At 49.1% G+C, this 17206-nt stretch overlaps 1 protein-coding gene across 5 annotated transcripts in view; it reads right to left on the bottom strand.

Moving 5' to 3' along the window:
• Positions 1 to 4027: 4027 nt before the first annotated feature.
• The window catches only part of TCEA3 (transcription elongation factor A3), a 38190-nt gene continuing 25011 nt past the window's right edge, over positions 4028 to 17206 (bottom strand). For all 5 annotated transcript variants that reach the window (XM_079777809.1, XM_079777812.1, XM_079777813.1 and 2 more), the window contains 4 exons: positions 15698 to 15853; positions 8082 to 8228; positions 6310 to 6381; positions 4028 to 4141 (listed from right to left, as the gene is read on the bottom strand). In XM_079777809.1, coding sequence (XP_079633935.1) covers positions 4133 to 4141; positions 6310 to 6381; positions 8082 to 8228; positions 15698 to 15853 — 384 coding nt within the window. In that variant the 3' untranslated portion in view covers positions 4028 to 4132. The remainder of the gene's footprint in view (positions 4142 to 6309; positions 6382 to 8081; positions 8229 to 15697; positions 15854 to 17206) is intronic.

Here is a 17206-nt window from a genome sequence, read left to right as displayed (position 1 = left end):
TTGTATTAGAAGCATTAATTTGTTAAACATTGAAAAATATGCCTTATTATTTGTGATCTTGTTTTGTCATTTCTTCATTTTCAAATATACCAGTAAAATACATATATATGTTAAAAAAATAAAGTAACCTGGGCTTCTCTCTTTTTTTAAAAAAAAATATTTTAAATTTTTTACAGAGAGAAAGGGAGAGGGATAGAGAGCCAGAAACATCGATGAGAGAGAAACATCGATCAGCTGTCTCCTGCACACTCCCCACTGGGTATGTGCCCGCAACCAAGGTATATGCCCTTGACCGGAATCGAACCTGGGACCCTTCAGTCCGCAGGCCGATGCTCTATCCACTGAGCCAAACCGGTCAGGGCCTGGGCTTCTCTCTTGACCCTGCTAGGAGCAGAGATGAAGCCTCCACACAGCAGAAGGAGTTGGGAACATGGGGACACACTGACTTGCAGCCCAACTGCTATAGTATATGAATGATGAGCTAGCTAGTCTGCACCAAGAAGAGGGGTGCACTCATTGCTGGGGGGTATGGGAGGAGGCTTCACAGAGGAGATGACATCAGAGCTGGCTGGCAAAGACTGTAGGACTCTTCGAGGTGGCGAACAAGGGGAGGGACAGCGCTTTCCTGTCTTCAAGAACAGCATGTGCGAAGTCATGGAGGCATGAAAGGACAGAGGATGTTCCAGAATGGTCGGGACTGGGTCTGGCTAGAAGGAAGAGTGGGCGGGTGGAGTGGCAGGGGAAGGGAACACAGCAGGGACAGTCTCTTATGTCCCCTTGCCTGCTGCCTGTTTGTCTCTGCCTTTGGCTGTGGATCAGCAAAAGCTGGTGGTGAGATGCAGGTGCGGGACAGCTGGGGCTGGCCTGGGGCGAGAAGAGCAGGTTGACCCTGCAGGAAGAGGGGGAGTGCAGAGGATTGGGAAGCTCTTTACGACCTTCGTGGATGTCAGCTGGTTTTCTCCTGAGAGAATCAACATTTTCAAAAAATGTCAACAACTGCATTAAAAATGTACAACAAACTTACTTAGTTTGTTTAGACTACTTAAAGGCATCAAATAGGCCCATACTCCCCAAGCATGTTTACTGGGTCTGTTTTGTACCAGACACTGTGCTAGGAGATAGGACACGCCCTCACACAATGACTGCAGGGCTGTTGTGATTAAATTTGAGAGGGCCCGACAGGTAGCTCAATTGGTTAGAGCAGATTTGATCTGTGGTCAGGACACATACAAAAAGCAACCAATGAATGCATAAAGTAGTGGAATAGCCCTAGCCAGTTTTGCTCAGTGGTTAGAGTGTTGGCCGGAGGATTGAAGAGTCCCAGGTTCCATTCTGGTCAAGGGCTCCATCCCCGGCCTAGTTGGGATGCATGCAGGAGGCAACCAATCGATGTGTCTCTCTCACATCATGTTTCTCTGTCTCCCTCCCTCCCTTCCACTCTCTCTAAAAGTCAATGGAAAAAATATTCTCAGGTGTGGATTAATAAAACAAAAACAAAGCAAAAAAAAGTGGAACAAGTCAATGTCTCTCCCTTCCCCTCTCTCTAAAATCAATAATAAAAAAAGATTAAACGTGAGAATGGCTGCAAAAAACAGGAGCACAGCGGAGTGCCTGGGTACACAGTGGCCATCATTGCTATGGGGAAAGTAAAATGCATCACGTGCTGTGAGGTGAAGCCATAGTTCAAATTAGCTCAGGATGTGAATAGGGGCCTGGATTCAAGTCCAGATTCTGTCTCCTAGAAGCAAATTACTCTCTGAACCTTTGTTTTCTCAGTCTGTGAAAAGTATATAATAATACAATTCCTAGAGACAGAAAGTAGAATAGTGCTTGCCAGGGGCCGGGGGAAGGGGAAATGGGAAATAGTTTAATACATATAGAGGTTCAGTTTTGCAGGATGAAAAGAGTTCTGGAGATTGGCTGGACAACAATGTGAATGTACTTTACTGAACTGTATGTACCCTAAAAAATGGGTAAGATGGTAAATGGTATGTTATGTATACTTTACAATTGAAAAAAACAAAGAGTATAATAGCCCTGGCCAGTGTGGCTCAGTTGGTTGGACGTCATCCCCTGCACCAAAAGGTTGCTGGTTCAGTTCTCTGTCGTGGCACATGCCCAGGTTACAGGTTCGATCCCAGGCAGCTGATCGATGACATTATTAAATAGATAGTAGTTGCTATTTTGTTCTGCTTTTGTCTTCTAGACATTTAGATGGAGGATTAGATAATGCAGAGAAAAATCTGGATATCTCAACCCTTATTACTCAGTGGGGACCAGCGGTGTGGGCATTACCTGGGAGCCTGTTGGAAATGAAAAATCTCAGGTCCTACCCCAGACATGATCCTGGGGGAGTCCCACCCATGTAAAGTGTAAGGAGCCCCTGGGTATCTAAGCAACATCCCTCCACACTTCTGTAGGGAATATTCGTACCTCAGGCATGTATCACATCCCGTCTGCTATGGAAGTCTGTGCCTATGATTTCTTTCCAGGCTGGGAACTCCTGGGAGGTCTACGCCAAGCATTGTGCATGGCCCGGGATCTCTCATTGCATCGAGCACAATGACAGGAAGCAGGAGACCTGGGTTTCGGTCCTGATCCTGCCATTTACGGGCTGTGTATGTTGTGCGTTCTGTGAGCGGATTCTCAAACCTTCCAAAGGACCCACCCCGAATCTGACAGCTGAAGAACTGAAGATGGTGGTAGATTTCTAGTTTATTCACAGGCTTCATCCAGGAGGAGGCACTTGGTGGGTGGAAGGAGGAAGGTGATAACCAGTTCAGAGTGGCTGATGCCCAGGGCTTATAAAGAACTTGGGCTGGCCGAAACCGGTTTGGCTCAGTGGAACCTGCGGACTGAAGGGTCCCAGGTTCGATTCCGGTCGGGGGCATGGACCTTGGTTGCGGGCACATCCCCAGTGGGAGGTGTGCAGGAGGCGGCTGATTGATGTTTCTCTCTCATCGATGTTTCTGACTATCTCTCTCCCTTCCTCTCTGTAAAAAAATCAATAAAATATATTTTAAAAAAAGAAGAAGAAAAAAAGAACTTGGGCTGAAGTTACTCAGAACAGCTGCCCTAAGGGTGTACCAAGGCAGATGGAGACCCAGCGGCCTCTGCCCAGTCACCCTGTGAGGTAGGCACTAGTACCACTCCTGTCTTTACAGGCAAGGAAACAGCCCAGAGAGGGTAAGTGACTTGCCTAGGCTCCCAAGAGTTCCCAGGCTCCTGCGTGTCAGTCATTTTAGGAAACAGAGCCCGGGGGCTCAGGCTGGGGCTGCTGGAAGGCCAGGGACAGAGACTTAGACTCAGGACAGGCCTACCTGACCTGCTCCCAAGGCTTTTCCAGAAGATTCCAGCTTTGCCTAAGGTTCCTATCAGCGTAAAAAGCAAGCCGATGTCATCGTGGGAGAAGCATGATCAGGACCCTCCCTGCAGACTTCCTCTGAAGCGGGGGCCACAGAGGGAGCTGTGAAGAACGCATTGCCAGGGCCTAGGCTCGGCACCTTCCAGGGGCCATGGAACTGGCGGGGGGCGGGGGCAGGGGGGCGCGCTGTACTCTTCAGGCAGAAAGACTCAGTTCAAGACGATCTGTTCCCTGGTTCAAAGGCCCCCAAAGCCAGCTATGAACAGGGACTAGCAGAATTTGGGGAAAGACGCAGAGTAGGGAAGAAATCTTCCACATGGCGTGGAAGTCCTATCTGCCTGAGCCAAAGGGTGTGCCAAGTGTCCTCGTGTGTGACTCTGGGGTGGGGTGGGGTAAGACTTGCATCAGTCTGTTATTTTTCAACTCAGAAAAGGCTGGGAGGCTTGGATGTGAGGGAAGGGACGCAGAGCAAAGGCCTGCCAGCCCGTCAAAGATGTGACACCTGAGTCTCTGATTTCTACAAGCGGTTTGCCAACACAGACTCTTTGCGTGGTATCCAATTAGGCTCCCTCTATTCGCCAATCATTATTCATAGCTAGGGATTTATCTGTGAAAGGATTCTCCCTCTGATCCCTAGTACCACATTCAGAGTTCAGCGTTTTTCTCCATTTTAAATTTTATTTATTTTTTTTCTCCAGTTACGATGGCTTAGTGCTTTCTCTTTGTTCTTCCTCAACTTGTTCACTGAAATCCTGGCTGGCAGTTCTATCAGCAGAACTACAAAACCAAAAAGGCAACAGAATTTTAGAGCTTTCCCTGCGCCACCCAAGGAGGCTGGGGGAGGGGGAGGGGACATGAAAAAGAAGGTAGGGTCTGGAGCCACACAGACCAGAGGCCAAATCCCAGCTCAGCTCTGTCATCGTTAGCTGTGTGACTCTGAACAAATCGCTCATCTGTAAAATGGGATCATAATGCTGGCCAATGTAAGAAGGATACTGGGTAATAAATGAATGGAAATGTGATGCCAGACATGTGGTGTGCTCTCAATTCATCATCAAAATATCCCTGTGATGGTCACGAATCACTTGATTAGACTTTAGGCCTTCCACGTGGCAGTGGACACCACCTGAAAACGGGGTCAGGTGGCCAGGTCGCTGCCACCTCTAGTGGGCCCAGCCTCTCTGACTAATGGGGGAGGGAGGAGGAGCTGGGGTTGCAGCAGGCAGAATGTCTGCTCCTCAGCAGTAACAATGACAAGAGCTACCATGTATTGGGCACTCACTGATTCGGGGATAGGCAGAGTTCACAGTTATTAACTCATTTCATCCTCACAATCACCCTAGGAGGTAGGCACTACGTCACTCCCATTTTCACAGGTACAGAAGCAGCTCAGAGAGGTTAAGTCATTTGCCTAAGCTCCCATAATACTAGTGAGTGCCAGACTCGGGATAACAAGGATGGCGGTTGCTATGTACCGGGAACATGCGTGCCCAGGGCTTTTTTGTGTGGTTGTACCGGTTGTTCACTGCACAGGAGAGCGTGGCAAAAGGGGCAAGTTGAGCCACCAGAGGCCCTGGTAATGCCTCACGTGTCTTACCTTCCCTAATCCCCACAGCAGCTCTGTGGGCTGGGTATTAACATCCCCATTTTATAGAGCAGGAAATCCAGGCCTAGAGAGTTCAGGTCACTTAGCTCAGTCACTTTGTAAAAAAGTGATAAAACGGGGATTTGAACCCAATGCCACGGCCCATACTCTAAACCACTAGGCCGCTGTACTGGCCCTATCCCTAAGTGCTTGATAGATGAACGAAGGAAACATTCACAATGGTCTGACTTTCGCATTAAAAAATATGGCAGATCCACCAAGTCCCCAGGGCTATGGAGGCCTTCAGTAAAGTTGTAGAAACACAATCGATCAGGAATTTGCTCCAAACGGTGTGACCTTAAGCTTGTGAAACATTTCGGTAGCTCAGTTTCCTCAAAGTGAAAGTAGTATTAGAAAGGAACATTTCTCCTAGCTGTTTGCTAAGTGTGCATGCGCATGTAATCACCTTCGCATCAGTCACTGGAGAAAGGCACGACTATCCTTTTGCTCCGGGAGAGAGTAAGACGCTCAGGGTCACACAGCGCGTACGTAGGGCAGAGTGGAGACCTGAAATCAGGGCTCCCGACTCCCAGTCCCATCCTCAGTCTGGGGCTCCTTGCTAGAGACCTTAGAACGTATGGAGTACCCACAGCCTGCCTGGTGGCCCAGACCTCACTCAGTGCACGTGCGAGTCAGGTGGTACTGGAGACCGACACGAATCACAAGACCACACTGAGTTCTTTCGGAAGAAGATGTGGCAGAGAGGAGCACTCTGGAGGAGTCTTTGCTTGGCTCTCATGTCTGAAAACCAAACCTCTGCCTTCGTGGGAGCTGGGGCAGCCCAGGCTACAGCCTTGGGTCACGTCAGCTTTTCCAGAGCTGCCTTGGGAAGGGAGGATGACCTGGGAGCCCTGGGGGAGAGGCCCCTCTGGCAGAGCTCAGCCTTCCTCATTCCTGGCCATGGCCAGGTTCAAAGGAAATAACATCTGATAAAGCACTCTGTAAAGAAGCGTGGTCCAAGTGCAGAGTGCTGTTGTTTTTCCTCTGTGCATCCGGGGGGTGGGGGGTGGAGCAACTGACTCCCTCTGTGCTCAGACGAGGGACTTACCCATCCTCTGATGAAACGTGGCTGCTGCCCCCATCCCAGCCAGGTACCTTCCAACACGAACACATGCCTGTGCACTCTCTTCCTGCCTCACCAATAACAACCCACCACGATCTCCAGCGCTGCAGATCCACTCTGCGCAGGCTGGTAAGCCCCTGTGCACAGGGCCCCTTCTTGGCTGTGGGTATACTACTCCTTATGGGGGGCAGCATCTGTGGATGCTGGGGTAGAAGGGGGAGGGAGAAAGATACAGACCTTCCAGCGATTGCCGCACTCATTGCATAAGACAAAGGTGGTCATGGGCTCATCCGCACTGCGTGTCTGCACCTGAGACAGAGAGAGGCCCACTCATGAAGTCACTCCCTGCTCTAGGACCTGCCTGAGCTCCCACCGTCTGCAGAAGTAGGTCCAAGTCCCAGAGCTTAGCACTGTTGTTCCCGCCCCACGTTGGCAATTCCTTATCACTGGAACTCTATAATGTATATTTTCTTCTCTTACAGGTCCATCAGCTCACTTTTTGTATCTGACTGGCTCAACCTGACCTTTGCACTTTCACTCTTGTTGATCCTTCTGAACTGATCTCTCTTCTCTTGCCTCAAGACTCATCTCCTATAGGAAGTGTTCCCTGACTCACCTCTGAACACGCCCTCTTAGGTGAGCTGGAAGCACCCCTAGAGATCACTTATTTTATAGGTGGTAGAACTGAGGCCAGAGAGGAAAAGACATTTGAAGATCATGAGGACTATTTAATGTAATTTTTATTTTTTTTTAGTTTCTTATTCCCTTACCCAAACCAGTCAGGTGCAGGAACTGGGTTTCCCACAGCAAATCCCTGGCATTTCCACATTTAAAGATTGCTGTTCTGATTTTTCCATAAATGGCCAAGGCATATAGCACGTTGTTACTTTGCTGACACTCAGCTATGAATGATGTCAGCTGGGAGTCCATGGAGTGGGATTCCTGAATGGCAAGGCTGACTGTATTTCTGCTGTAGCTACAGATCTCCACAGGCAAGGTGCTCCTGATACACTTGCTTGCTGAGCAGATGGAGGAGTGAATAGAGTTCCAGAATGACTGGGTATCAGTTAGAATGCAAGAACATTGGTGCCCTAAGGGCATAATATGTGCTACCCAGAAACAGCAGGTGGTTCTCTGGTTTAAAGTCTCCCAGGGAAGGGGCCTCCATAGCCTTACGTGGCTCCCCATACAGGGGCAATGGTCTTCATCCTCAGGACTCGGGGCTAAAACCCTTAGGCTTCGCACACAAAGTTGGCTATGAGCAGGCAGAAAGGTCTAGATCTAGACTTATTACTATCTCTGTCACTGACCATGTTTGTCATCTTGGACTAAGCTGCAAACCTTGTCCCCTGTCTGGGCCTCAGTCTTCCTGTGTGCAAAGCGAGAGAGCTGAGTTTTATATTGCCACGTTCCCTTCCAACCATCTGTGACGCTACAGTTCTGTGCCTTGTGAGTCTGGTTCCTCTTAGTCTTGCTGCAGGTACAGCCAGAACATGCTGGCCGAGCCTCACAGACACAAATCTGGGTGATTGTATATGCAGAATGTCATTTTCTAGAAGCCACAGGACCCTAGCCGATGTTGCTCAGTGGTTAGAGTGTCGACCTGCGCACGGAAGGGTCGTGGGTTTGATTCCTGGACAAGGGCATGTACCTGGGTTGCAGGCTCAATCCCTCATGTGGGAGGCAACCATTCAGTGTGTCTCTCTCACATCAATGTTTCTCTCTCTCTCTCTCTCTCTCTCTCTCTCTCTCTCTCTCTCTCTCTTCTGTCTCTCTCCCTCCCTCCTTTCCACTATCTCTGAAAAAGCAATGGAAAAGATACCCTTGGGTGAGGATTAACAAAAACAAAACAGAAGCCATGGGTACATATTGGTGTACCATGGGTACATATTGGTGTCCTTTTCTCTGCAACCTGGAGTTTTAACTCTTCCCCCTCTGGCTCTTCCCTGAGCTCTGTCTGGTTCTCCATCTCTGTGCCCCTGTAGCTTCCTCCCCGCTCCTCACCTTACCTGGTTATAGGTACAATTCTTCTTCTTGCATTTCTTGCACTGGAAGAGGCCAGTGGTGGTGCCGCCCGTTTTGGCCATCTGGTGCTCACGAATAGCCTCCTGGGTCATGGCATTCCTCAATTCCCGCAGCTCGTCACTGGCCATTTCCTAGAGAGAAACAAGTTTGTCCTTCAGGACTGGGAGTCCCAGGGGCCCTGCCCCATACCTGGTGTCTAGAGAGCCTGGACAGAGGAGGGGGAACATGCTGGATTGAGTGCAAGGAGCTGGAGGGAGGCCTGGACTCCTGGCCCTGCCTCAGCAGGGAAAAGGCCATCCCCATTGGGTGGAAGGGCAAACCTGGGGGGCTCTGGTGGGCCAAGTGCAGAAGGGCATGTGCAGGAGAGCAGAAGGCAAACAGCTTCTGCCCCGGATCAACACTCGCGGGTACATTTCCTCAGATCTCGTGCTTACCCTGCCTGCCCGGACCTTGGGCACCTGCCTGAACCTTCCTGCTTGAGCTGACTTGACCAGTGACCACCTGATCTATGATGTTCTCCTTATCCTTCCAGTCTGGACGTGACCCAGGCCTGCCTGAGCTGTGATCACTGCCCAGCCCATTCTGCCTTGTGGGAACCTGGTCTCACCATGACTTGCTGTTGCTGTCCCCACCCATGCAGGACCTGAAGCACCTGGGCTCACACCACTAACTTCTCACCTGTGAGTGCATCAGAACATCGCTACGTTCCTACAGACCAGACTCTCCTGTCTTGTGTCAACTCACTGCAGACACTCAGTGTCCGCATTGTCTAGGTCCTTCCTTTCTTTATCCTTCTCCCTGGCCAGTTGACTGCCCTTAAACCTCTGCCAGATGAGAACAGAGAGGGGGTCACTCAAACCAGAGAGAGTTCTAGTGAAGGTTGGAGTGGGGGAAGGAGGATGGCAGAGGCTGATGCTAAAATGAGTGAGGATTCGGGAGTGGCTCAACATTTCCACTGTTGCTTTCTAACCGGACTCCTTACACCATGGAGAGCAGAGCGGGCACACAGGTCCTATTGTTTTAGTGACCACTAAATCTAATGCTGACCACTGTGCTACAACCACTTGGGCTTCTTGTCAAAATGCAGATTCAAAAAAAAAATTTAAAAATGCAGATTCCTAGGAACCCAAAACTCAAAGGGCAGGCCCAGGAATATGCATTTCTACTAGTGTCCCCAAGTTACTCTGGTGCACACAAATGTTTAAATTCTACTACATTAGGGAGAGAAAACCAAGATGGCGGCATAGGTAAACACCTAAACTGCTGCCTCGCACAACAATTTCAAAACTACAACTAAAAGACAGAACGGACATCATCCAGAACCACAGGAAAGCTGGCTGTGTGGAAATTCTACAACTAGAAGGAAAGAGGAAAGCACACGAGAATCAGAGGAGCTGAAAGGACTGAGGTACAGAGACACGCATGCAGAGAGGAAGGGCAGTTGAGTGCCTGGCTGGCGTTCTCTGGCAGGAGAGGGAAGGAAGCTCCCGACTGCACTGAATCCCAGTTCCGGGCGAAATGCCATGGACCCAGGCTCATACAGGGGGAGTCTGGACTGTCAGGTAGAGAGAAAGGCACACGGAGACTCGGAGGCTCAGGGAAGCCGCGGGCAGGGGTCTGGAGGCGCATGCGCGCAAGTGTGCACAGAGAAGACTGACTGTTGAGGTCACCGCTAGCTCTCCCTAGCGGAAGGGAGTCAGAAGCTTCTGACTGCACTGAACCCCAGTTCCGGGCGAGCCTGGGGGAATCTGGACTGTCAGGTGGAAACTCAGGGGAGCCGCAGAAGGCAGAGGTCTGGAGGTACGCGCACAAGGGCAGGGCTGACGGGAAGCCAAGACTGTCGGCTCAGCCCTGAGACTCCGCCCCATCCAAGCTGAGCACAGAGGCTTTTGCAATTTTGCAAGTCTGGTCCTATAAGACTGTCTCCAGCACAGGTCTCCCAGAGTAGACACAGCTGATGCATATAGCCAATTGACCTTGAGGTCAACTCCTCCCAGTGATACCAACAACAATCAAGACTTAACTACAACAAGGCTGTACACACAGACCACAAAGGGGTGCACCAAGAGTGTCCACCTCAGATGACTGGGGAGGCTGACCCACTGGGCCATATAGGACACCTAGCACACAAAGCCACCCTACCAACTCAGGGAAGCAGCGAAAATGTGGAGACAAAGTAACAGATCACAAACGAAAGAAATGGAGGAAAATAAACAACTGAATATAGAATTCAAAAACCACGGTTATAAGGTTTTTCAAGAATTTCCTAGAAAAGGCTGATAAATTTAGCCAGACCCTCGAGGATATGAAAAAGGACCAACTAGAAATTAAACATACACTAACTGAAATAAAAAATATTATACAGAGACCCAACAGCAGACTAGAGGAACGCAAGAATCAAGTCAAAGATTTGAAATACAAAGAAGCAAAAAAGAAAAAAGAATCCAAAAAGTTGAAGATACTGTAAGAAGCCTCTGGGACAACTTCAAGTGTACCAACATCAGAATTATGGGGGTGCCAGAAGAAGAGAGAGAGCAAGATACTGAAAACCTATTTGAAAAAATAATGACCGAAAACTTCCCCCAGTTGAAAGAAATAGACTTACAAGTCCAAGAAGCACAGAGAACCCCAAAAAAAGGAATCCAAAGAGGACCACACCAAGACACATCATAATTAAAATGCCAAGAGCAAAAGACAAAGAGAGAATATTAAAAGCAGCAAGAGAAAAACAGTTAATTACCTACAAGGGAGCACCCATATGATTATCAGTTGATTTCTCAACAGAAACTATGCAGGCCAGATGGGAGTGGCAAGAAATATTCAAAGTGATGAATAGCAAGAACCTACAACCAAGATTACCCAGCAAAATTATCATTCCGAATGAAAGGTCAGATAAAGAGCTTCACAGATAAGAAAAGCTAAAGGAGTTCATCACCGCCAAACCAGTATTATGTGAAATGCTGAAAGGTATTCTTTAAGAAGAGGAAGAAGAAAAAAGTGAAGATGAAAATTATGAACAACAAATACATATCTATCAACAAGTGAACCCATAAATCAAGTGAATTAAAAATCTGAGGAACAGAATAAACTGGTGAATATAATAGAATCAGGGGCATAGAAAGGGAGTGGACTGATAATTCTCAGGGGGAAAGGGGTATGGGGGGTGCAGGAAGAGACTGGACAAAAATTGTACACCTATGGATGAGAACAGTGGGGGGGGGGGTAAGGGCAGAGGGTGCGGTGGGAACCGGGTGGAGGGGAGCTATGGGGGCGAAAAAGGAGAAACAACTGTAATAATCTGAACAATAAAGATTTATTAAATTAAAAATAAATAAATAAATTCTATTGCGTTAAATTCAAGGAATAGGTTCTAACCAACAAAGGGGTAAAGCACGGCCAAGGCCATATAAGCAAAAAGCAGCTGATTTTAATTTGGGGGCAATTTCTCAGAGCATAATGCATTCGTCCATTCAAAATCTATGGGACGCTAATTTATTGAATGTCTTTAACTGCACTGGTGTGCTGGTAAACCGGTTTAGACCATAGGGGTGGCTGATTTGTAGTATTTATCAGTTTCCATAGTGTAAATATTTCCATCAGGGCCAATTTCAAGCAACTAATGTGGATGCCACTGAATGCAGAGCTGGGAGTAGCTACACATAATCATGTCTCTTGAGCTGGTTGGAGCTGGTTTCAGAACACCACTGCCTCTAAGCCCTCAGGACTCAGATAAAATTTGGTTCCTATCCCCAGGTAATGCTAATCTGGTACAGTAGCCTAGCATTTACACAAGATAGCAAGATAGCCTATGAAGCATTAAAACAAAGGCATACATAATACAGGGAAAGCCCCCCACCCCCCAGTGTGGGGTTAACTGCTTGGGGGCAGGAAAGACTCATTAAAGAAACTGACACCTTAACCCAGTGGTCTGGCAAACTGCGGCTCTCCAGCCGAGGTTTGCCACTCTGTTGACTAATGAGTTTGCCAACCACTGCCTTAACCAATCTTGAAAGATAAACAGACTCCCAGGGCACATTCTAGACATAGCGAATAGTCCATGCAAAAGTTCAGAGGACAGCCTGGCCAGTGTTGCTCAGTGGTTGAGCATTAGACCTATGAACCAGGAGGTCCAGGTTTGATGCCTGGTTGGGACACATGCCTGGGTTGTGGGTTCGGTCCCCAGTGTGTGGTGTGCAGGAGGCAGCCAATGATGCTCTCTCATCATTGATGTTTCTCTCCTCTCTCTCTCTCTCTCTCTCTCTCTCTCTCTCTCTCTCTCTCTCTCTCTCTCTCTCCTCCCTTCCTCTCTTAAATCAATAAAAAAATATTTTTTTAAAAGAAATGAAACATAAAAAAAAAGATCGATAGCATGTTTGGGGAAGGGTATACGGAGTGGGGCTCAGAGAGAGGAGTGTGGGAGACATGGCTGGGGGTCAGATTGTAGAACGACAGTCTTGTGTGCCACCTAAGGAATAAAAACAGAAAAATATTCTATCCACTCACCCACTAATCCATTTACCTAGCTCTGCCCTGACTCAGTAAGCAGACAAAATCCCTCTCCTGGTGGGACTGACAGTATGTCCCCTCAACAGTTCTAATAGGTATCTCAGACTCTACTCCAGGGGTCCTCAAACTTTTTAAACAGGGGGCCAGTTCACTGTCCCTCAGACCGTTGGAGGGCCGGACTATAGTTTAAAAAAAAAAAACTATGAACAAATTCCTATGCACACTGCACATATCTTATTTTGAAGTAAAAAAACAAAACGGCAAAAATACCCGCATATGGCCCGCGGGCTGTAGTTTGAGGACGCCTGCTCTACTCCATTCTTTGACATGTCTGGGTAGAGAGGAACAGAGAGGAAGAATGAGGGTATCAGGTGGACAAGGAAAGAAACACAAAAAGGGAGTTAGGGAGACAGGGACGTGGAGAGGGACGTGGAGAGGGACATGGATCCACACGGGCCTCCCCTGTCCCAGGCCTTCCCTGACAGCACCTCCCTGTCCTCTGAGCCCAGCACTGCAAGCAGCCCACACCAAGCTGTCACTTTTCTTATTGGAGCAAAAATGGTCCTATATTTCTTAGAGAAACCTCCTGCTGGAGCAAAAGGTGACCTGAGGAAGATCTCCTTGGCATCATGTTGGCTGGGGTTCTGGCAGGGGTTCCTTGGCGGCGGGCCCTGGCAGTCCCCTTGGTCTGGTCAGCCTCTTTCTGGGCCTGGGTTGATCACCCGATTCTCTTGCCCTGTTCTGGTGAACAGGCCTTGGGTTGGGCCCGATTTCATCCACGTGTCTGGCTTGGCCAGTTGCTTTGCTGGGACTTCTGGGGCTTGTCTCTGGCCTAATCCGGACACTCAGTTCTGTCCTGACCTCCAGCTTCTGGGAACTTGCTGGGTTTGGCTCAAACTCGTGCCAAACCTTGCTCCTGGTTCCCCTGGGCTTGGTTTCCCAACATGCTCTGGAATGGCCTGTAAGACAGACTCTCGACAGCATTCCCGCAGCACACACAAAGAGAAGCAGCGCGACCCCAGGGCCACGGATGCGAGACAGAGGCATAAACGCAAGGCTGGGTTTCCAGAAAGGTCTCAGCTTTACCTTGCAGGAAAGGATCATATGCCTAAAGCCAAGTTGCAATTGTAAGTCTGGGCATAGATTGCTAGTTGCCTAAAAAGATCAGATATTTTATTTTATTTATTTATTTATTTTAATACATTTTTTAATTGATTTCAGAGAGGAATGGAGAGGGAGAGAAAGATAGAAACATTAATGATGAGAGAGAATCATTGATTGGCTGCCTCCTGCATGCCCCCTATTGGGGATTGAGCCTGCAACCCAGGCATGTGCCCTTGACCGGAATCGAACCCGGGACTTTTCAGTCCTCAGGCTGACGCTCTATCCACTGAGCCAAACGAGCCAGGGCAAGATCAGATATTTTAAATTAAGCAGAAAGACAATCCTGGTCCACCTGGCCTAGTTCCCCATTGTATCTGAAAGCCCAATGGTATTATCTTTCTTATTTTGGGTATTTGAGGAAGTCACCTAGCTTCCCTCTATTAGCTTCTCAGAAAAACATACATGCACACTATATAACAAACACACACCACTTACATATACCACACACATACTAGTAGACTAAATACACACATCACACATCATACACACACACACACACACACACACACACACGAAGGCCCACTCTTGCCCACAGTTTCAGAGGATTCCCAGATACCCCGAGGCACACCCAGACTTCAGATGTCATGCATGTCCCCTCCCCTTCTTGGGGGCCACTTCCCTTTCCTAGTGCTCAGTGTGCCATCTCCGGGTGCCGTGGGGAATCCCTCTGTGAGCTGTGGCAGGAAAGCCGCTTGGACCTGAGGATGTGTACAAGATCTCTCCAAGGTGGACTCTGAAAGAAACGGCTCTGGGTTTACACCCTCCTCTGTCACTTAGAAGTTGTTTGTGACCTCAGTTTTCTCATCCATAAAATGAGGAGACTAGCCCGGCCGGCGTGGCTCAGTGGTTGAGCATTGAACTACGAACCAAGAGGTCACAGGTTCGATTCCCGGTCAGGGCACATGCACAGACTGGGGGCTCGATCCCCAGTAGGGAGCTTGCAGGAGGCAGCCGATCAATGATTGTCTCTCATCATTGATGTTTCTCTCTCTCTTCCTCTCCCTTACTCTCTGAAATCAATACAAATATCTATTTTTTTTTTAAAAACCAGGATACTATTTCCTCTTTCATAGCATTGTGCTGAGGGTGACATGAAATGGTTGGTGAATGGGCCTGTCGTATTCTAATTCTGAGGAGGGCTTGTCATATATTAATCTCCTAAATTCATTTAATGCTTATGAGATAGCTATTATTGTTATTCCCATTTTACAGATGAGAAAACTGAGGCACAGAGAGGTTAAGTGGCTTGCCTAAGATTACACAGCTAAGTGGCAGAGGCAGAATTCAAACTCAAACAGGCTTCTTCCCTTTTCCTTCCCTTACTGATGCTTTTAAGCTGGAGCAATCCTTCCTTCCTTCCTCTAAGTCCCCATGATGCCTCTGTCATGGCACTCACCGCCTGTTTTACACATACTTGTAAGTATATCAGTCTCCCCACCTTGGACTGTGCTCCATGTAGACAGAGACTCCTGTTCTGGCTTGGGCCCAGAGCTGGGTAATGGGCTACAGGCAGAGGAGGGAGGCAGATAACCAAGCAGTGAAGAGTGGGTACTCTGAGACCCAACAGCTCGCCTCCTGGCTTGAATATTTTCTAGATGTGTGTATAGGCAAATCCGTTAACTCCTCTGAGCCTCAGCCTCCTCATCTGTAAAAGGGGGACAATAAACATTCCCACCTTAGTCGGTGTGAAGATAGAATTGGCCAGTGTGTCTATCTAAAGTGCTCAGCACAGTGCCTAATACGTATTAGCCGTGTCCACCATCTGGATGGTCCAGAAGCCTTGAGAGGCTGGGAGTCCGAGATGGTCTGACTGTAGGAGCTCCCTGGCTCAGCTTCATGGAGTCACAAGCCACTGCCTCTCAAACTTGGACAAAGCGGGAGGGGCCTGGCCTCCCACCCCACTGTGCAGAGGTCCCAGCCTGGCCCTCACCTCTGCTGTCATCTTGGCAATGAGGCCGGTGGAGATGGCCCCACTGAGCACGTTCCGCCGCAGGCCGGGGTTCCTGGGGTCCTTGAGGTTGCTGATGCGGCTGCGCACGCGGTTCCGGTACTTCATATCTGTGCTCTTGAGCTCCTGGTAGATATGTGACATGGTCAAGGGCCAGCCAGCGACTCACAGAGGGGAGGATGGGGAACCTCTCCTGGAAGCCTGAGGAGAGCCAGGGCCATCTCTTCCTCTCCTTGGACTTGTGCAGGGGTTGGGCACTTCTGTGGCATGAGGGAATTTCCGTAGGCATTTGGGGTCACCACCATGTGTCGGGGACAGGAAACAGCCTCTAAGGTTATGGCAAGCACTGTGGAGTCTGAGACTCCAGAAATGGGCACCCCAGGTTGGCCTGAGCCTCTTGTATGACCTCAGGTGATTCACGTGACCTCTTTGTGCCTCAGTTTCCTCATTTATGAAATACGGGGCTGTTATGAGGATTCAGCCATCAAAGCTGCATGATGCACTAGCGTGGTATCTGGAACATAGCAAGAGCTCAACATTTAGGGGCTGTTAAGATGATAATGATGAAGGTCACCTCTAGTGACCTGGGGGTTGTGAGTCCCGCTGGCGGAGAAAAACAAGATAGGAGCCACGTGTTTCAGGCTCTAAGAATACTGCAATGAATAAATAAATTGCTGAGCCTTGTGTAATCCAGGGCTCCCGATTCTCAGTTATCCCCTGGAACCTACTTTGGGAACTGCTGGTCATTAACAGACGAGGAAGCTGAGGCTTAGGAAGAACGCAGGCCCTTGCTCAAGGTCACAGGGCACATTCCCGGCAGAGACAGGGCTGGATGCCAGAGCCCCTCCTCATGGCAACGCTCTCTGCTCAGCCAGCAGGAAGCCGCCCCTGGCCACCGACCACAGTGACTGCTCTGTCCAGATGCTGCGTCCCACACAGGCCTCCCACTCCCTCCCCTGGAGGAGCGCAGGGAACACAGCCGAGTTTGCTTGGTCTCCTAAGCCAAGGAGGCTCAGGGAGATGAGGCCTCTGCTGGGGAAAGCCAGAGACGAGAAAGAGACTGCGGGGAATGGAGAGAAATGGAAACCGCTGACTTGCTTGGGAAGGAAGGTGGTATTATTTCCGTTTTTGTTTTAATGTTGTTTGTACAATAAAAATGTAAAAAAGAAAGAATGTGCCACAATGCTTCGGAAAGCCAAAACATACGTTTAAAAATCTGTGTTTGGGATTCCTGGAGGCGTGGATCTGCTCCTGTGGGGCCAGGAGGGCTGGCAGTGCTTCCACCAGCGTCTTCCCGACTGTCTCCGAGGTCACAGGGGAGGACAAGGGAGAGCAGAGCGAGGACCTGGGTGTCACCGACCCCTCAAAGGAGCACACGTGAGCCCCAGAGCTGCTATTTCGTCCAGGGTCACTCTGAAGAGGACACAGGGTCGATGTAGCTCTGATTTCCTCTCCTTTAGTGACCGACATTCAAGAGGAAGAAAACACAGA

This window comes from Cnephaeus nilssonii (assembly GCF_951640355.1).
Source record: "Cnephaeus nilssonii genome assembly, chromosome: 7".
Lineage (NCBI taxonomy): Eukaryota > Metazoa > Chordata > Mammalia > Chiroptera > Vespertilionidae > Cnephaeus > Cnephaeus nilssonii.
Note: the sequence above shows the minus strand (reverse complement) of the source record. Positions and strands in the feature narration are given on the sequence as shown.